Consider the following 21,855-nt stretch of genomic DNA (forward strand, 5'->3'; position numbering starts at 1 on the left):
ACGTGACCTTCTTACTACACTCGGGACAAATTCTGTTAAGAAGTTTTTTTGGGCCTTATTTAATCAAGAATATCTTTTCATTAGTGCAATTTCGTACTGCTTCAGCAATGGATTTGTCAAAATTACAGCGGTAACTGCCCCATTGCAAAATAATTTTACTGTACTTACGATGTTCAACAGTCTCATCATGATTTTCCTAGCAACAGATTGCTGTGCAGTTTTCTTAGAGCTATGTCTTTTGCCTCTTTGAATGGTACATCTGTATAAAAACTCTTCACATCTAGAGATGTCTTATTTTCTTTGGGCGCAAGAAAATAATCATTGGGCGCAAGAGGTTTTTGTTGTTTCTAGTGAGTTGGTTTCAATATTTGTGCCTCCATATTTCTCAAAAACGTTTGCAAAAACCTAGTTCATAGTATAGTGGGAGCTACCAGGCAAAAGGGGAACCGATCACAATGTGTGTTCTTTTATTCACCAAGCCAAACCATATGCCTGACAAGCTGTCCCCAGTAGACCTCATCCTATGAAGAGGTTCTTGTTTATTTCGTCTTTAACTCACATTGCCTAGCAACCAGCCTACTTTGTAACCCAATTCAAATTTTTTGTCAGACTACTCTTGACTTGAGTTCATTGAAACTTCAGCGATGGTAAACAACAGAGAAATTTTTTTTTTGTGAAAAGTACTTGAACGTTAAACTTCGTAACCTGCTCTCAAAACAGTGGCTTGGTTTCCTATATATTGAACCGTCAACCTGGGTGTCTTACGTCCTTTGGCGATAAAACTGAAGAACTCCTCTGCTTGTCCAAGTGCTTGCCCTTGTCCTCCTTGTTTTTGAACAGTGTTCAGCTGCAAAATTTGTGGAACAATTTCCTGGGCAGCAATTTGTCGCTTATTGCGCTTTATTGGTTTCCATAATAAATCGCATTGCTTGAAACTATATTTTTTCTTAAGCAATCTAAGTATAGCTTTTGAATAGTATTTCAATTTTACTGAGTTACGGAACAGCTCCTAGAGTCTCTCTTTCTGTTGTTTTTGATATCAGCTGCAAGTTAACCTTTTATCTTGCGCTACATTAATCTTCAACTGCAAGAACGTTGACTTTTTGTCCGGATAAATTTTCTCTAGAGTGAACTGTAGACTTGGTTGAAGACAATTAGCGGCATCAAAAACTCGATTTAGCTCACCTTTGACCGTTTAACAATAACAGCAACATCAGTGAAGAACGTTTTCACATGAGTAGTATCGAGCTCATTGCTCTTAAGGCGGCAGCAGCTTTCACAAATAAAACTATCACGTTTTTATTGCGTATCTCGCAATTTCCATCATTAAAATTTGGTATCTCTCGCATTCAATTCCGATCTGTCTGCACGTTTTATCCGGATGCAGCATGGGAACAAACCGTTCTTGTCATTCACTGGCTGTAGCTCCGCCCTGCTGGTATCTCTTGTTTCAAATTCAACTCTTTTTTTTCAGCCGAAGGTTTGAAAGCATGACTCTCAGTTTGAACATAATATGAAACTTTACACTGGAAATATAAACTGCTGCCCGCCATATTGAACAGTTTTGTGACTGTAGATCTTTGGAGTTCAACAGACTCCTGGCCGTACAGATTTTGTCAGAAAAAACAATTGCTTTATTCAGGGAATTATCTTTTTTAACGTCTGTAGAGCTTCTGTAAGGCAATTTCAATTGCTTTCTGATGTGTAGTTTTCACGTCAAGAATTACTGCAGTTTCTGAATCTGAACCAGTGTTTCCGATGGTTTCTTTGGCATCGTCAGAGCTGGTTGTGCTATTGGTTTCATCAACGTTGTCATCAAATTTAAAAACCGTACATTAGAATACTCATACGAGCTTTCCGGAAGTGATTAAATTGGAGTAGGTGTGTCTGAGACTTGTAATTTAGCTAAACCGTACAACTTCATCTTAGAATACAACTTATTTTTTATCTCGTTTCTTTTGTTCTATCTAAACTTTTCTTGGCTGAATTAACTCGCAGTTTTCAGTATCCTCTGATAGGTGGTTGTATCTTTTAGCAGATTTTAAAACGTTTCCAATAAATTTTTCTTTGAGTTTTTTTTTCATTAAGCAAAAACTCAACACTTTTATCAAACGGCACAACCAGCAACCCATTATCTTTGACATTTTTTAAAACTGTTTCTTATATGTTTTCCGATTGTTTTATTTTATATATGTCATTTTGCATATGTCTTTGCCGTAGCCTTTATAGCAAAAAAATTAACCTGATAGCTTTCTGGTTCTGCAAATGTGAGAGGAAAATTTGATTATCAGCCAAAAATTGCGCTTCGTTAAACTTGTGTTTATTTGGACGCTTTGGACGCATTGACAACATTTTAGGTACCTATCCTGGCATTATATTTTTATCAAGCTTCGTTACTGATTGCTCATTTCTCTCACCAAGCTTTTTATCTTCTCTCTCGGACAGTTTCTCTAACTCCTCTCTTTGGTGTCCTTGTTTTTATATTGCCGTTAAGCAAGCATCAACGTGATGTTTTATTCATGAAATGAAAAACGGAAGCGCGCAACCGTTCGGCGGTTTTATTCCGTACCAGCGAGTGAGCCTTCACTGTCCTTCACTGAATTACAATATAGTGGATGTAAATACATCTATATCTGCCAGACATTTTACTAGAGTTAAACAGCACCACAATTTGCTGAAGTTGTACCCAGAGAACAAATCAAGTTTTATTGCGCTTATAATGCAATTGATTGACGGCCAAACTTAGTTATTTTTCGTTCTTTCTTGCCATTGCTGATAGTTTTTGTCCGAGATAGTCTCGTGGCGCGCGCTGGGCCTTCTGAAGCTCAAAGAGATTGTTCCGGACCTGCAAAAATTGCAGAGTTTAATATTTTCTTTGAATATTTATTATATTTTTTTAAACATCTATAAAGCATTGACTCGTTTTTGGTATATTAGTTCAAAACCCTTGTGTCTAGTCTTTTTTTCAATTTGCAACTTAAGCCAAGCCGACGAAATGAGAAAAGGAAAAGAAAAAACGTTTAAGCAAAAAAACACCTAACTTTTTCGGGAACCTTGAATTGGATTAGATGTGATAATTTTTTCGAACTGGTATTATGTCAGTTTTGTTTTACCAATTGTGTTTAACCAATTTTGTATATCAATTGTTTTTTACCGACGCTAAAAAGATCAACTGGGGTTTTTTTCTGATATTACTATTCTTGCCTCAGATCTTTTGGAAGGCAGGAGACACAACCCGATATGATCAGTTTTCTGTTTGCTGGTTTCCGACCACTGTTTACGATTGAATTTGATAGCTTCATCAATTCTTCGCCATGTAGACGTACTCGAGAAGACGGATGGTGTGAACAGCTGATTCGATCCGACTGTTATACTGAAGAGTGGAACAACTCATGTAGCTCAGGATGGTACCTGTATATGCTGGTTTTTGGTAATAACCACACCTCGCTCACCTGTTCTCACCGATAATAATAATTTCCAAATCTGGTTACGCATGGTTTTTCAATGCCTCTGGTGTTTCAAAAAAAAACTGCAGCTGGATGAAGGTTATGGGCGGCAGGAGGCATTCTCAGTTTCACCTGAGGCCGTCCTCGCTATATCATCAGCTTGCGGTTCTGCTTCCGTTTCTTTCGCAATGCAGTTTGTACAGTGTCAGACCGTTTCAGCTATGCTTCGATAACCTGCATCTGATATATGTCCATTCTTACCTCAAAACCAGTTCAAGTAACTCTCACTCTCCACCCCTATTACCTGTCGGCAATTTTAAAATTGAATTCATGGTGCTTTTCTTCATAATAATTTGTGGATATACTTGAATCAAAAAATTTTTGTTTTAAGGCTTGTTTATACATCTTGGGTCTAAGACTTTCTAAAATTACAGCCTAAAATGCGCTCGTGGCTAATCCACGTTCTTCAGCAATTAATATTAAACGCAATTCTTTCATGTATTTTGGCGGCTCAAAGCACTTTCTCAGGGTCGCTTGTAACTGTCCTTGCTTCATCCTTAAGCCAGCGGAAGAAAAACTTAACACCTTGCGGTTCTGCTTCATTTCCTATCCTTGCAATGCAATTTTTATAGTTCCATCCCATTTCAACAGTCATCCACATCTGATATCTTTTCGCCTTTAATTTTTTTCCTGATGAAATAAACCTCACAGTGTGCCCTTTTGAACTGTTCCTGAAATTTTGTTACATTTCGGGCATTTTTCTCCACAATTACTCGTGGGTAAAAAAAAAAGAGTCATTTTTAAGTTTAATGCTTCTTTACTCTCGTTGAGCCAAAGATTTATTAAACTTACCGCCAGACATGCGCCCATGGCTTATCCATGCTTTTGAACAAGCCCAGACTCATCGCACTCAAAAAACACCTGTTTGACACTTCGTTTTAGTGATATTTTAGTAGAATCCTTGCTTTTTGTTGTTGTTTTATGGCTTGTTGAACCTGCTTGTGTTCGCTGGACCGCCTGATTTCAAGTGAGATTGATCTTTATTTGCAAGTGAGCACGAAGTCTATGAAGCGGAGGAAAAGTTTAACACCCTGCGGTTCTGCTCCATTTTTTCCTCGCAGTGCAACTTTTTTAGTATCAGACTATGCTTTGGTATTTCGGATCTGATATATCGCCGCCTTTTAAATGATACCAATTAAAGCAACTTTCACATCTTAACACCTTTTTACGAGCAGATTTTTTTTTGGATTCAGGGCCTATTTCTCTATAGTAACTTGTGGGTGTAATCATGTCAACTTTCTTCTTTTCAGATGCATATTTTTTCCTTGAGCTAAAAATTTGCTGACGTTGTACCCAGAGAACAAATCAAGTTTTATTGCGCTTATAATGCAATTGATTGACGGCCAAACTTAGTTATTTTTCGTTCTTTCTTGCCATTGCTGATAGTTTTTGTCCGGGATAGTCTCGTGACGCGCGCTGGGCCTTCTGAGGCTCAAAGAGATTGTTCCGGACCTGCAAAATTTTCAGAGTTTAATATTTTCTTTGAATGTTTATTAAATTTTTTAATCATCTATAAAGCATTGACTCGTTTTTGGTATAATAGTTCAAAACCCTTTTGTTTAGTCTTTTTTTCGTTTTGCAACTTAAGCCAAGCCGTCGAAATGAGAAAAGGAAAAGAAAAAACGTATGAGCAAAAAAACACCTAACTTTTTTGGGAACCTTGAATTGGATTAGATGTGATAATTTTTTCGAACTGGTATAATGTCAGTTTTGTTTTACCAATTGTGTTTAACCAATTTTGTATATGAATTGTTTTTTACCGACACTAAAAAGATCAACTGGGTTTTTTTTGCGTTAATGTTGAATCTCTCAGAACTGTTTCAATTGATAATGATTTAAAGCCAGTTCCAATGTTCGAGATATGAAGACTTGGTAGCTTGTACTGACTACCCAAAATTGTAGGCAGTGTTTTCAAGAAGTTGATTTCAGTAATATACCTAACTCGCCTAAGATAGAAACTATGTTGCATTCAGTGCCTATGTTGATTTTTATTGCATCCAGGGCCTACTTTTTTACTACAATTTGTGAGTGTAACCAAATCGGCTTTTTTTGAATTGTTAAGCATGATTCTTGTGAACTAAAAAAATTGCTAAATTTACCGTCAAAATGCATTTTTGGCTTTTTCATCTTTTTGAAGAAATCAGGATCCATTAGACTTAAAATGATCCTGAATAGTGGCTTTGTTCAGTATTTTTTCATAGTTTCATTCGCCATTTTCGTTGGTTTTCGGCTTGTGGAGTCTGGCGGTGTGCGCTAAACCGCTAGAGTTTGAAGAGCTTGATCTTTACCATCAAGTTTTTAGAGTGTGCTTTCAATGTTACACTACAAATATCTAGAATACTACAACCATAGGTCAATTTCAGAGAGTATGTTGAAACGAGGTCGAACTTGTTATGCTAGGCTCCCCATAGAGGCAAATCTTCGCGCAGAGAAACCTAATTTAAAAATTAGCTAAACTAGACACAAATCTTTGCTAATTTTTGACAAACTGGATGCAAATTGATGGTTTTAGCTCTCAAAAACTGCTTTAGCTTGCCAAAACTCTCCTATTTTTTGGCTACAAATCCTTGCGTTTTCAACAGTGATTTTTTTGAATATTACGATCGTTATTTTAACAACTGGGTCTATAATGTAGAAATGTAAGAATAATAACCAGTTTTTGCAAACGGTTTTCCGGGCAGCCGAAGTGGCATGAGGGTTTCTTCCGCTTGCGCACTAGGTTTACCCGCTTTTTTAACCTCAGCAGTAGAAACGAAAGCTACCTTTGAAAAAGTTTTGATTGGAGCACAAGGAAAGATTGAATAGTGTTATACTATAATTTTATTTGATTCAGCAAAATAAAAAACTAGCTCCAGAAAATGCAGTCCTGAACGGAGCCTATTTTTGGTTATGCACATTTTGTTATTTTTGGTTATGTAACCAGATGCCAAACGCAGGTAGTTTTCTTAAGCAAAAAAACTCCTTCACATTTAGGTTGCGAAAGCTGCCTGTACTCGGCACTATTAACAATAAAAATACTTTCGCAGAAGTTTTACATTTGCTCAGCCATGGGAAAAAAACCAGCCTAAAATAAGTATTTGATAGAATTTTTTTGTTTTTTGAATCCTTTTTTCAGGAATACATATGAACGAAGGTAAATATGAAAGAAGATAAAAACACAGGATGACAACTGTGAACAAGCAACGAAAAATTTTTCCTAGCACCATTCGAAACCAATTTATTTTGATATTTTGGGATGAAAAAAAAGTTGAAAAGTAAAAAAAAAAGTAAGACGAAGACAAAGGCCGACACAACATCGATGTAGAATATTTCGCAATAAGATCAAAAATTGTTTTAGCTTTTTTTAGTAAGCATGACAAATCTGTTTAAGTGGATATTAGGACACACACTTCAACAGTTATCGAAAAAATAAAAAATCAATTTTGAGATCTTTACATTTGAGATAACAAAACTTTTTGTAATTATTCCAAAAAATAGTGATCTTCGATTTGTTTTTGATATTTTTCATTGGTGTTTATGGAAAAACACTTTGGTGTTTTTCGCACTTCTTATACCACTACCATAATTAAAATTAAGAAAGGGTATTTTGTTTATTTCGTTGTTTACGTTTAGTAAAACCAAAATATCTCTGATAAGCTGTGCCAATTTTTGTCAAGAAAGTTTAAACATAAATCGAGCACCTCGAATTGGGTTTTATTGAACCTTAATATGTCTATCCACCCAGTTTATCAACCAAAACCGCTTGAAGTTTTTGACCGTTTCATCAAGATTATCCAGTTCTTTTAAACTTAACCGCTGAATTTGTGACACCAACTGTTTCAGAGAGATTGTTTAACTTTTGATTCATTAGTAAGATATTCTACGGTACGGATTTTTCTTTGTCTTGGGGTTTTCCCTGAACACTAAAACTTGTGAAAACATCATGCGAACGTCCTCATTCATTGCATCAGATAATGTGCTTGTTCAAACCTCCCATTAACCACGTTAGTGAGGTTGATTTCAACCTCGTTTACCAGTTCTTGTTCCGACCATTCATGTTCCGGTGTCGAGAAAAACTGGTCTGAAGTTTTTCATGTTTGCCTAAATTCGAGCGAGTAAAGCGAGCGAGCCCGCTTAATTATGCGTAATTTAGGCCGTTTACATCAGCCTATCTATGCTTAAATTTAATTTTACTAGATTTTGATTTTTTTCTAGATGTCGCAGCTTAAAAAATCGTGTCCCGCTGAAAGATTGCCACGCAATTAGTGCAAAGAAGGAACAAGTTGGACCTAATTCTTTGGTGTCATTAACAGCGACATGTGATGAAATAGTGACGACTGTAAGCAGGCAACGTTACAACAGGCATGAAGGTAAGAAGGTTTCGTTACGAACTATTTTCTGCATGCTTTGCAAGATAGAGCTATATTGGAAAATTTACCGCGAATAAGTAATCATTTTGATACAAAGAACGCAACAAAAGCTACGATCACATTGTGATAAAAAGATCAGACGTAAAAATATAATTTAGACATATTAGACAGTCATAGTTTTATAAGCGATGTGGACAAAATTTTGTAGAAAAGGACTAGAAAAGCTTTAGAAATTTAGCAGAAAATTTTTGAATTTTTTGAAAATTTCCCAAAATGAAGCTAAAAAAACAATTTTACTTGCTTAAAATTAAGTTTCAAGGTCTTAAATTAGGCATAATTGTGCTTGTGAGCCAGTTCGCTGGCTTTATTTGCTCGAATTTAGACAAAAATCAAAAATTTCAAACTGGTTTTTCTCGACATTGGGAAAATTTTTTGAAAATTTTTAAAACTGGTTCCAATCACGACTGGAAGGGCTTTAATATGATATATCACTAAATCCAGAACGATCATTGTTTGTGGTACCTGATTTTGCGTGAAAAACAAAAAGCAAAAAAATTAAGACATTCGAAAACAAAGTTCCTCCCCATTTTCAATGGTCGGAACAAAATTTTCCATAAATGCAGGTAATTCTAGCTGAAATAAGGAACGAATTGCATCAAAATAAAATAACTGTCATTAAATTGCTAAATGACAATCATAAAAAACGAAGACAATTTTTTCTCAACACTGAGACAAGCTGCGTTTTTTGAAGCTATTGGAATCCGCATATCGCCTCAAAAACTTGAATGTGATACCCCACTTTTGTTGAAAATTTACCTCATATGCAGTTGGGAAATTAATGTTGAATTCAATGAAAGCTATGAATTTTTTTAGATAAAACACATACATGTCCTCAAAATTCTTTGAGCGTGTAGAATAATTTATGATTGACAGTTTTGTGATAATTAACCTTATTTAAAAAATGGTTCAATGGGGTTGGTTCAATGTTTTTTATTCCTCTGGAAAAGTTACAGATTAAAATCCAATTTCAAATTTAAAAGTCGTTCAAGTTTATTTTTGATTCAAATGTCTTTTCTAAAACGATTCGCACGTGACAATAAAAAGCTGAAAAAGCTGGGACCAGTTGAGCTGGCCCTAGGAAAGGACACAAAAAGCAAATTAGACCATCGTCAGATAACTGAATTTAGACGATAAATCATTGTGAGTTTAGAATATAAGATCTATTCTAGCAAAATTTTTTGTTCAGACTTGACTCACACAAAAAAGTATATGTTTTATCACAGAATCGATTGCAACTATTACACTTTTCAAGAAAAAACATTTAATTGAGAAAAAATGTACATTTTCGAAATGCATAAATTATTTTGTCGACTACCAGTGTTCACTCAACCAAAATTTAACTTGAACCGGTAATTATTTTTGACACAGTTTGGAATCAAAGGTATCATCCTTATAAAATTATTTTTGGCTCGACTAATTTGATTTTATTTTAAATTTCAAACCTCTCAGTTGAACTTATAATTATTAAAACGCCTAATTTTTTTTTTAATTTTGATATTTGAGACTAATTTTCTTCTTGCTAATTTGACAATCTGCTGCTTATGGCACCAACAAAAGATCATCCAAATACTCATTGAAATTTGGCGAAACTAAGAAAATAGTTTGGTTTCTACATGAAATTCAAAACTAAAGCAAAATTTAAGATTCTTATTGTTACTCGAAGTAACGTTCCCAGAGTGACCAAAAATGCTTGTCATACAATTTTCATAAGTAAACATGCTGGTCACAGATTTTGGCAAAATTCTCTTGGTACAGAAAATTTACGAAAACTCGACGATGAAAAGAGTGTGACAAGCATTTTTGGATAACAGAAAATTCAAGTTTTGATTTGATTTAAGTTTTTTATGCAGAAACGAGGTAACAAGAGCTTCACTTTTACAAAAAAGTCATAGATTAAAAGGCAAGCATCGCACAAATGAGCTGTATTGGAAGGTTTGCCAAAATTAATTATTATATTTCACCCAGGATAATGCCGAATAACCATACTTTTTTGTATTTGACTGGAAAAATAAACTCTAAAAGTCTATTGGCTGAAAATTGTGGCCTATTTTTGGGACAGAATAATTTTTATCGTAACATATAAAAACCTACAAGTTTCCTTCATGCAAAAACTCATAGTCCCTTTTGATACACCTGGACTACGTTTCAGACAAAAATGCACAAATTTTTGCATGCATTTTTTTCTGAAACTGTTTGTTTGAGCTTAGAAATGATCGTGCAACCAAGATTAAAATTTTTTCCGTTGAATTGTGGAATTTTACAGAGAAAAATTTATTTAGCCATTTAAAAGATGCTTATCATACAATTTTTATTTATGAAAAATGTATGTTAGATTTTTTTAAATAATTTTTGAACGATTAACTTCTTTTTTTTTATTCACCAGACTGTTTTAATTGGTTCAAGTAGCCGCAATAGTTTGTTCAACGTTTTTTTCAATCATTTGTAAAAATTGGATGAAAATTGAATGAAATGAACAGAGCCAACTACCATTTGGAAAAGAGTAATGAAACTGAAAAAAAAAACAGATTTTTTTCAAGAGCCTTCAACTTTTGAATTTCGAAGAAAAAAATAGATGGCCTTAAAGCTCTTTCAGTTTGTAGAAAATAACCCAATAGAGAAAACTGGATCAATACGTAAAAATTTTGTTTCGGTGGGAAATCTGATAATTAATTTCAATTTTCGAAATCAGAAGTCGATCACGCTTTTTTGTGACCTTTACACTTTTGCTGTTCGATAGTGGAGTTTGCTTTCCTTTTAACAATGGAAATGCACTAAACTTGAAAACGAATCATAAGTCAAACCGCGAAAAATCAAATTAAGCGTTAACAAATCGTAAGACATTTTCCTGAAAACAAAACCAGCAAGACCTATATAAGAGTACTCACAACGTTCATTACTCTTAACAAGAATTTTTCCATGCATTTGATGTATGGAATTGTATCATAAACATTATCAGCTTTTGAAGGTCAATCCGGGTTGTCCTAGAAGAATCATCATGATGGAAACCTCCATAAGACTTACCTTGAGTAAATTCAATCCCTCATATTCGCAATTAGCGAATTGCATTGACTCGTAAAAGATAAAAATTTGTGCATTTTGTGCAATTTGGTTTTGCAATTGCTTAGTTACTTGTTTGTCTAGAATCCTGGTTTTATCACTTGATAGGCCGACAACGTAGCTAGAGTGAGGTAAATAACCCAGAACATCAGCAGGATTATAGAAGTGACGATTTTACTGCTCTTTGGGCCGCCCAACTCCGCGCCTATGCTTTTGGAGAAGCGACGGTAGATGACCACACACATTCCAAGAATGACTAAAGTTGTGAAAATGACCACGTTGAACCCTAGGTCACCCGGTTCCACCATAAACTCACATCCTCGTATGTTTTGAACTATGGCTCCCATGAGCCACGCTATGCCGATTCCTAGGAATACGTTGACGGCGTTCGATCCTGTGACGTTTCCGATTGCAGCGTCGGCATTGTCGTCGGCAAGGGCGGCTGCTCGACTTGCAAATGTATCAGGAAGACTCGTACCTAAAGCGTAGCACATAAATTATCTTTGCCAATCTACAGGATACTATATCAAAGAAAACGGAAAATGTGCGGAAATTGACGCTCCTCAATCTTAGAAAGAGGAATTCAAGTCAAAACCAAAAAACATTTTATGAAAACTTGAAACAAAAGAGCTATAAAAAAGACTCAAAATAATGGCAAATGATTGTTATTAGCATCAACTAGCGGAAATAAAATAGCTTTGACTTTGACGCATTTTTTTTTTGAGAAAAACACTTTTTGAGAAACAGTTTTTGTACATTGGGTCCCAAAGAGCGAGTAAGTTCAACTTTTAATGGATTAAATAGATTGAACAAAACTTTTCGAAACTATTGAAACTTTTTGGGACGAGAGCTTGAAAAACAGAAGCGCCAGTAATGTAGGTTCAATTAATTCATATTCATATTGATTCAATTAAATTTTGGAAAATAAGACAACTTATAACATCCTCCTATGCGAGTAACCTAAGGTGTATTTGAAAGAAGTTTTTTTTTAAAATCTCAGGCTCTGAAAAAACAGGGGATGGTGTGAAAGCATAAAGTCAACATGATACTAACCAAGTGCCACAATAGATATGGCAGTGACGATGTCCATGATTGCTGCAGCACATCCCAGATTAGTGGCCACAATCTCTATGGTCCATGTCAGCAGCCCAATTCCCAACAGGGACCCCCAGAAGCAGAGCCAGCCCCCACACATGCCGGGTGGGGGGATGAAGGCGAACAGTATCTTCCACAGTACTGTGAACACGTGACAGCACCAGTCGCACCTCGATGGCTTCTTCAATTCTCCCGTCTCCTCATCCACCTTAAATTTAAGTGAAGTCAGCAAACCTTATTGTGTAGGTTGACATTGCGGTTCAGACTCAAGCCATCCTAGCGAACACTTAGACTTATAATTCATTTCATAACATTTGACTCAAAAGCAGAGACATGACTCGCAACTTGATAAGGACTTTAAAAGCCAAGATAAAAAACTATACCATTTCATAAATAGTTTTTGATTGACACTTTTTTTCTTATTAAAATAATCCATTTTGAGGAAACTGGATCGAAAGTATTTTTTAATCGGCTCCGATTTCTAAAAATTAAAAACCACTTATGAAACTATAGGTTACTTGGTTTTGTTTTACCATTTTCACCGTTTTTGTCATTGTTTCGCCATTTGTTTTGCCAGTTTTGCCATTTTTACAGGTTTGAGCGTGATAAACCTCTAAAACCTTTATCTTGAAAAAAAATCGCCCAACCTAAACAAATGTCTTCACTTCGTCTTAACGCCATAGACAAAGGCCATGTTCAACAAATAGTCAAGAGTCAGAGCATTTTTAGTATCAGTTATCAAGACTTTTAGAAATAAATATATGCCAGCGAGCAGGCGTAACATGAATCAAGTGATATGTAATATGAGGAAAATCACACTGCTTTTTTTAAAGGTACCAGGGTCGTTACATTGCCGAGCCTGTTTATGGGGGTGAGCGAGGAAGCTGAACTTTGTATCGCTCCGTACCTACCTCTCCCTGTACGGTGACCGCTTCTCTGAACTGGTCGCAATAGCTGGTCTCTCGGATGATGTCTGCTGCAGTGAGTCTGCTGGAGAGGTCGTCTATCTGGTGCTTCAGCTTCTTAGCCTCCACTATATTCACCAAACAAGACACTTTCTGGCCCAGACGAGCCTCTCCTGCGCAGCAAAAAAAAAACAAATAAGTTTTTGAAATAAAAAAGAGTTGAAAAAGATGATAAGAAATCGTGAGCGTTTCCAATTTCACGAAACAAATGACAAAACTTCAAGTGCTTTGAGTTTCAAGAATTAAAAAAAAATTCAATCAAATCTGATGGTCGATGAATAGCAACCTTTTTGAGCAGAGCCAGCCAAAACTTAGTAGTTAAAGGTGTTGCTCAAGGAAACAAAAACGACTTTTTATTTTAATATTTTAAATAGATTAGTCATGTAAATTAAATTTTAAGAAAACTTATCTAAAAAGTCATATTTCAAATTGAAAGTCAAGAAAGTTTTCGAGCCATTTGTACTTTGCCACCCTTTTGTGAAATGAATCAAAAAATGAATTTATAAACAATTCAAAAACGAATTGTCTTATAGTGAAACAAACACGTTTTATATTAATTGACGCTTTGAACTCAAATTTGAAAATTTAGTTCACATGTGACTGTTTTTTGTTCCGACTTTTGGAGAAAATACGGATCTCTATGCTTGGGGTGTTTTTTTATCCAATCAAAATCGACCATTTGTTCCAATTTTTGAAAAACAGGTGGAATATTTATGCTTTGGGTGTATTTTTAATCAGTCAGCTTCCGACTTTTTGTTTCAAATTTTGAAAAAAAAAAAACGAAATATTTATCCTTAGGATAGTTTTTTATTCAGTCAATTTTCGACTTTTTATCGACTTTTGAAGAGAAAGCGGAATATTTATGCTATGGGTGGTTTTTTATTCAGTCAATTTTTGACTTTTTAACTCAGCGTTTCTGACGGAAGCTTGTCATGTCATAATAGAAATAATTTTGTCAGCTGGATTTTTAAAAAATCACTTTTGATCATTTTTAGTTAAGTTATGGAGGCTGGAAAAATTCATTTTTGGCCAATTTGGGTTAATTAACAAACGATATTTTGCATTCTTATCACATACATAAATGGCGGATTACTGCGTTCCAAATTGAATTGACGCTTATCATTTGGTCTTAAAATTGGGACATGATAAGCTTAATACATCCTTTCGCAGTGTAGGTTAGCGTTTAGGGGGATGAAATGAAAAGAAACTAAAACAAAACTGCTCGTTTCAGGGCGAAGCCCTGAATGTTCCGACTGCCTTTTAAGGTTTTATGGAGCAGTAATAACATCAAAAAATTAAATGTAATAAAATAAAATGAAAATTTTTTTTTTCTAAAATTTGAAATTTTTTATGAAAATCATCCCCCCACACGCCATATAAAGTACAAAAAGATAGATTTAGCTCCTTTTAACAAATCAATTATGGCAAATAAGCTTCTTTCAACCAATTTGGAACAATTTTAAGACAGATTAAATCTCAGCTTACGCGTCAATAGCGCGAAATATACCGCGCGTTAATTGTCCCAAATTGGCCAAAATGGCAATCTTTAAACCCCCATAACTTTACGAAAAATGATCACAGGTGAAATATCTTTTCAAATTTGAGCTCAGGATAACAATACCTTTCGAATTATATTAAAAAAGTCCGTCAAATATTGCTAGTTAAAAAGTCGAAATTTGTCTGAAGAAAAAAAAACCCACCCCGAGCACAAATATTCCGTTACTTTCGTACCGAAAGTCGGAGCAAAAACTTCTTTTCTGAAATCATTTTGTCAATTGTTGAACCAAACAAAATTATTGACCATAAATTGCAGTCGGGACAATGAGGGCTTTGCCCTGATATACGACTAATCTTTTAAACTAGGCAGTTTGACGGAAATTGTTTGCAACGTCGAAAAGATAATGATGCCTGGAGCTCAAATGTATAATACAAGTTTACCTTTGATCTTAGTAAAGGCATAGATGCTTGCCAATTTCTAACTTGCTCATCTTGGGATAATTAATGCGCTAACAATTGTGCTATTATAACTCGTGTTAGCGGCGGGATGAAAAAACTCAAAATGAGTTGACGCTTACCATTTGTACCATTTGGTCATTTTATTAGGATACGAGACATTGAATAAATATCTTTCCGCCTTACAAAAACTTTTTGTTCCGACTTGGGAAGAAATAAAAACTAATTGTGCTCGGTTCAGTTTTTTTCTTCAGACCAATTTTCAAAACATATTTTGTCTCCTGGGATCGATCCCTTGCTTTTAGTGTTCACAGAAGGGTCGTGCTTACAACTATACTAACCTCACATTACGGTCGCTCTGAGACGAGTCTAAATAAGTATCTCGTTTTGTACTTTGATGCTGAACGGTAGCGCGCATTACTTCGGTCTTCTTAGTTATCAAAAATTGTAACTTAAAATTTTTATTAAGACAACTGAAGATTTGATATTATCGTCCTAAAATTCATAGTTTTTCAAAATTTTATTTATCAAAAACTATTAGAGACCAGTTAATGGGTAGCTGGAATTTTCAGAGCTTTGCCCTGATACAAGCAGCCTTCTCACATTCAGAGAAAACCTGAAAACCAGATTTGAGATAAAACCTGAAATGTTTGCTTTTCAATTAATTTGGAACGAAGAATGAATTAGTTACAATTCAATAAGCTTCTTAGAAAGTTTTAAATGAAGTGGCTAGCATTTTTAAAAACATGCTAATTTTATCAATTTATTACTTTAAAAATGAGTTCCCGCTCCCAAACAACGTTCAAAATTACCAAATATGAATCTGAAGCAAAAAAAAAGATTTTTTTTCCGCAAAAGTTACTGTGGTTAGCATATCAGTTGCTATTTGCACAACAACCGCTGATCTTGTTTGGAGTTGTGTGTGTCTAAAGTTTCTGAACTACCTTTGACGTCGATCATCCTCTCCTGTTTGGTGAGTACCCTGTTCTTCAGTCTCTCCTCCTCAGTCGTGATCGTCTTCGGCTCACTCAGCCTCACATGGAACATCTTGTCCTTCTCATACTCCCTACACAAAGCACATTGTCCACCTGAACATAGAGTTAAAAATACCGTTGAAGGGACTGTTCATGTACTAAGGATCCACTCACTACAAATTCGCTCCGGAATATACCATGAAACCATGAAATTTCGGAATATACTATAAAAAAAGTTAGATATCTGGAATTGCTTAAAGGTAGAGTGGATCGTTTGAAAATGATTGTGTGGCGCGTGCCTGCTGTTGACGATTGGGATGATGATCTGGCGGGAGACTTCTCCGTCCTCGAACCTGAGCACCCCCTCCGTGTGAGTGTAGTCCTTCTCCGGCTTGGCCGTGAACTCGTCAGTGGTGAATGGGATATCAACGATTCCTCTAGCACCTGAAAACACAATTAGTCCTATAAAAGTTTTTACCTTTTTTATCTTACAATGTGGTTGATGATCATCAACTTCTGCAGCCATATCTAATTTGATTTTAACATAAACGCGGTTAATTTATTGTCTCAAACATCTGATATGCGCGAATGGCTTGTGACGTTGACTCAGTCAGACCAAGTTGAGAAAAAAGCTCTGAAATGAAAGTTCTCCTAAACTGAATCTTGATGTATTGATCGATCAAGCTCGACATCAATACGATGCCTGATATTTTGCTTTTCTTGACATAGTCTTATACTTGTATTTTTTTTGGTATTGAATGTTTTTTTTTTCGCTTTGCTTCCAAAAAATTATACATAGTTTGTTTGGCCAGCAGGAAGGATTCACGGGGGACAGATGATTGTTTTCGACAACTGATTTCTGCGCTGCAGAGCTTGGCGATACAACTATTTAGTAGGTACCTTCATAGAGTTAGTTTAAGGGCAGTTAGGGGGGTTTGGAGTTATTCTGAGCATGCATGGCTTAAACATGGGTTGTGGGCTACCTTTCCAGCGCTTGACTGTGAGTATGACTTCTCCCTCCTTCTCCTCCACCTCGGTCTGTTCCAGTTGGAAGGCGAAGATGCCCCTATGGTCCTCATCCAGAATGATGACTCTGGCTTCGTCCTCAGTCAACAGACACGGCAGAGTCTCAGAGGCCGCCTGGTCTTCCTACGAACATGCATCCCATACACTCATACATGATATCGGGGGCGGATCTAGGATTTTCTCGGGGGGGGGGGGGGGGCGGATTTTCAAAAAAATTTCGAAAATTTTGACGACCTTTTTTTTAGGTCGATCAGATTGATTTTCTGAGCTCTCCCAAAGCAGTAAAAAGACCCTGTTTTGGCCAAGTTTTCTGCGGCGCAGGCAAAATTTTGTGAAAAACAGGCCAAAAAGTCGTTTTTGGACACTTTTTGGAAAATTTTGACAAAAAAAATCTCGTTTTTTTTGGTGCGCGCTCCCCCTTAAAATCAGTATACATTGGCGCCGACGGCGCCTTTAGAAAAATTTTAGGGTCGGTCGGCCAAAAATGGATTTCTTAAAAAGTACCAAAGGGGGGACCCTTTGGGTTGGCAGGGGGTCGAATCCCTGAAGGGAAGGCGTCCGCCCCCCCCCTAAATCCGCCCCTGCATGATATCATACACAATCTCACCCTTCAGCCATGCAAGATACATCTGCACCGACTGATGTAAGAGCATCTCCGCCTGGAGTTATATTCTAATAAGAGTTTGCACCGACACTGATACGTTTCCGAGATTCTTGAAATTACATTGTAAGTAAGAACTGAAAATTGACTAAAGCTGAAGAGATGTCTGTGTATCAAATGTTAACAGTTGGTGTGCGTTATTCAATTGAAAGTTGGCTGGTATAATGCTGGCTAGATATGTGCCATCCAATTGTGAGTGGGGGGATGTGTGGCTGGTATAATGATGGGTACCCTGCGTGTGCTTCTGCGTACGCGGTTGCTGCCGGTGGACCCCTTATTCTTGGTGCTCCTGCTCCTGCTCACCCCACTGCCCCCACTCACGACACTCGCCTCACTCTGGTTCACCATATTGGACAACAGCACAGTGAAGTACTCCTCCTCCTCAAAGATCTCGTCATTCACTATCTCCACCTAATCACACACACAGTCTCTCTCTCACACACACACCTCACACACACAAGCGAGCAGTTATCACAAAAAGTGCAAAAACGAAATGATTTTAGTTCATCGTTTTCTAATTGCAAAGAAACTGGTCGATCCAAAAAAAAAGAAAAAAATACTTCTAAAAAAATTAATTGATGTTTTTCAAAGAAGATCTGGATGCACGATAACTATTTTTAGCAGTATTTTGAAAATATGAAAGTATTCTGTATATACATATTCACTGAGCTGTTTCTGTGCAACTTAACGAAAAGATCATTAACGTGTTATTATTTCATCTCTCTCACCTCGATGGTTTTGATGAAGTCGCCTGGCTCGAAGTGGAGGATTCCCTTCTTCGCAATGTAGTCACTGGGCGACTTGGCGGTGCCCTCGATAGTCTTGAACTCCACCTTGGTGTGGAAGTCTGCAAAAAATATATTTCAACTACGGCATAAAAGGCACAGAGTATCAAAAGTTCAAAAAAGGGTTTCAGTATTGAGATAGCTTGATTTTGAAGAGCAAACAAGAACAGGGTACAAGAGAAACATTGGTTAATTCGGAGAACATAATGATAAGCATCATAACTTGGTTCCACCAATGTAACCCATGTTTCAAGGTCGAGGAGATCAGTAACACAAGTCAATGGAAGAGACTTATAAATATCTATCATTCCCACTTATCTGAGGCAAAAATATAGACAAACACAAACAATACTAAATTTAGTTTTAGTTTGTCTTGAAATTGCACCCAAGTTGTCTTGAGGTGTCTGCACCCAAGTGTCTGATACCGCCTAACTTTTTCTCCTTGTTGATCAAATTTTAAGTTGATTACTGTTAATTACTATTTGGTCAAAAAAGGGTTTTTATAGAGACTGCGGATAGCTCGGAAAATCTATTTGGTCGACTGAAAAAAGTTGACAAAACTTTCCGGCCCTGGCAAGAAGTCAGCAGAGGCTAATTTACCGATTGCATTCTGTTTGCTATGTACATCAAACCAGTGTGAGCTTACTGATAGCGGTGGGTATTGATGTTTTATCAAAAAAAAAAATAAACTATTTATTCCTGTTAAATTTTGGTTCTTCTAAACTATAAGCCACTTTCTAATAATCCCAGAGATATTCTTGTGCTTTTTGTGGGCCATTTCACATCTTATGGCAATCTAAAACAAGGATAGCCGGTTACTGCGCAAGCAACACAGAATGTTCCATCCACAGTCTTACAAAAACAAGAAAAAATCTTTTTCGAAATAGTGTCGTTTCTTTTTCTGCGTGGCGTGATAAAAAAATCTGAACGAAAAAAAAGAACAACGGCATATCGACTTTCATAGTAAAATAGGCCAATTGGATAGCAATTGTTTTTCTGAGAAATTACTGGAAAAACGAAAAATCGTAAAAAACATCACCTAGAAACTTCACAAAAATAACTTTAATTCAAGTAAAACTAAGTTTTCACGGCTTAAATAAAAAAAACGCCATTTTAAGCCTGCGCACCCACTCGAGTTCGGACAAAAAGTCAAAAATTTCAAATCAGTTTTTCTCGACGCAGAGGAAAAATTTTAAAAATTTCAAAAACTGTTTGAATCACAAATAAAAGTGCTTCAAAAATGACTTATCACTAGACCCATTCCGATGATAATTTGTGGTACCTGATTTTGCGGGGAAAATAAAAAAAAAGAAAAAAAATAATTCACACCCGAATAGAAAAGTTCTCCCCATTTTTCAAATAATTGTTCCGACTATTGAAAATGGGGAGAATTTTTGTGTTCGGGTATGTTTTCGTTTTTTTCTCTTTTTTTAAAATTTTTTTTTTGTTTTCCACGCAAAACCAGGTGGCACAAATAATCATCGGACTGGGTCGAGTAATATATCATTTTCAAGCCATTTAAGTCGTGATTCAAACAAATAAAACAAGTTTCCCAAACAGTTACTCAGTGATGAGAAAAACCGGCTCGAACTTTTTGATTTTTTGCATAATTTCGAACGATTGAACAGGCTTACATTAGCTTATTTATGCTTAATCCAAGCGCTAAAAACTTATTTTTACCGAAGTAAAGTTAGATTTGGAATTTTTAAGGGCCATTTTAGGGCTCCAAAATTTCCCAACTCAAAATATTTATGAAAAAATTTTTGAAATTTAAAAAAATTTTGAAACTTCAATTTTTTAAATGATTTTTCTTTCGTTTTCCTCATTTTTTTTCTACAAAAAGCTGTTTTTCAAGTTGCTTGATTTATTATGACTGTCGATTGTGCTTAAATTATAAGTTTTTGTTCAGATTCTTTTATCATAACACGCAGAAAAAAACGACACTAATTTGAAAAAGAAAAGATTTTTCGTTATTTTATGATTATGCTCGGAATATTCTGTTCTTGTTGTTTTTTTTTGGTTTTTTTAATTATGTCCTTGCTAATTATGTTAATTATGTCCTTGGTTCTCCTTGTTAATTATGTGGTTTTTGTCTAGTTAGTTGTTTTGACTCAAAAATTGCTTCCCGATGCTTTAGTATCTTCAACTTCCAGAGTAGAAAACTTCTTCTTAATTGTGATAATTACTTTATTCTCCTTTTTGAATTTATTTTTCCTTGAATTGTTTCTTTTTTTTTGTATGCGAAACTGAAGTATGTTTTGCCAGAAATGCTATTGCGAAGCCATGGAATTAGAAAAAAGTTGTTTTGAGAAAAGAAAGATTAATGCGGTAACTAGCTAAAGCAATTAAATTTCATTCTTTGGGCTAAAAATTACTCAAGTTAATCTAATGAGGTTAATTGTTAGTCTTGCCCACTCGTCAAGGAGATTGGATATTATTTTCAGTGACTGTTAGCATTTGTTGGTTTTTATAAAATGTGGTAGTATGATTCTAGATATGTTCATTGCAGCGGGTGTCAACTGCTTGATATCTTTCTTCATGACGCGATGACTTGAGTTCTTTCGGATAAATAAAGTGAGCAGAAAGTGAAGCCTTCGTGAGTTGTCCGCAGTTTCTGCAAAGTGCTCTGTATTACTATAAGGTAAGTTGAAGCAACAAGGTGAATTGTAGAGTGAACTTATTTTTTGAAAATGATGGTATGGTTGTTCATGTGGTATTTTTTGCGGCGGTTTTATTGTATCCGTTTGAACTAAAAGCAGATTTGTGATTGTTTATGAATAGTTTTCATTAGTGCATTGAACATATTTATCACGAGGTGATAAACAAAAAATGGCTTAGAAAAAAAAGATAATTCACCATATAGGATTATTGGGAGTTACAAATTTTCAACGGTGTGGTGCAATCTGATATTCGGTCAAATTGATGTGCATACCAAACATGGAGGTCTCTAACAGGAGGTCTCTAGTTGGTAAACGTTTTGCTAGGTGCTATGATCATGAGGCGTAACTTTGAGGTTTCCAATGTTTTGTCGATAGCGTGCAACTGATAACAAGGATAACTGGTTACTGTGCAAATAGCCCAGAATGTTCCGACCAAAGTCTATAAAAAATTCATTTTTTTCAAGTTCGTCATTTTTTGTTTGATGTGATTGTAAGATCTGAACGAAAAATAGAAATTAGTTATAACTGACAGTCATAGTGAAATTGGCCAATTGCAAAACAGTTTCTATAGAAAAGTTATCCAAAGAACGAAAAAAATTGTTAGAAATTTTCAACTTTAGAGTAAGAAAAATTGGAATTATTAAAATTTGGGTTTTTAAAAATGGCGCCAAAAACTCAAAATTACTGTAAACGAGTAAATCTGAGTTTTTAAGTATAAATAAGCTTTTGTGAGCCTGCTCACTCGCTCGAAACTGGAAGAGAAA

The 21,855-nt window shown here is 35.7% G+C and overlaps 2 protein-coding genes across 2 annotated transcripts in view; both read right to left on the reverse strand.

The window, feature by feature from the left end:
• Nucleotides 1–21,855, reverse strand: part of LOC134846715 (uncharacterized) — a 413,719-nt gene that overhangs the window by 53,628 nt on the left and 338,236 nt on the right. The window lies entirely within an intron of this gene.
• The window catches only part of LOC134846716 (sodium/calcium exchanger 1-like), an 11,284-nt gene continuing 481 nt past the window's right edge, over nt 11,053–21,855 (reverse strand). The window contains exons 2-9 of the mRNA XM_063864101.1: nt 18,375–18,493; nt 17,899–18,057; nt 16,943–17,108; nt 16,259–16,403; nt 15,930–16,051; nt 12,979–13,145; nt 12,026–12,275; nt 11,053–11,450 (exon numbers count right to left, since the gene is read on the reverse strand). Coding sequence (XP_063720171.1) covers nt 11,053–11,450; nt 12,026–12,275; nt 12,979–13,145; nt 15,930–16,051; nt 16,259–16,403; nt 16,943–17,108; nt 17,899–18,057; nt 18,375–18,493 — 1,526 coding nt within the window. The remainder of the gene's footprint in view (nt 11,451–12,025; nt 12,276–12,978; nt 13,146–15,929; nt 16,052–16,258; nt 16,404–16,942; nt 17,109–17,898; nt 18,058–18,374; nt 18,494–21,855) is intronic.

The sequence above is a fragment of the Symsagittifera roscoffensis genome, chromosome 5 (genome assembly GCF_963678635.1).
Source record: "Symsagittifera roscoffensis chromosome 5, txSymRosc1.1, whole genome shotgun sequence".
Taxonomy (NCBI): Eukaryota; Metazoa; Xenacoelomorpha; order Acoela; family Convolutidae; genus Symsagittifera; species Symsagittifera roscoffensis.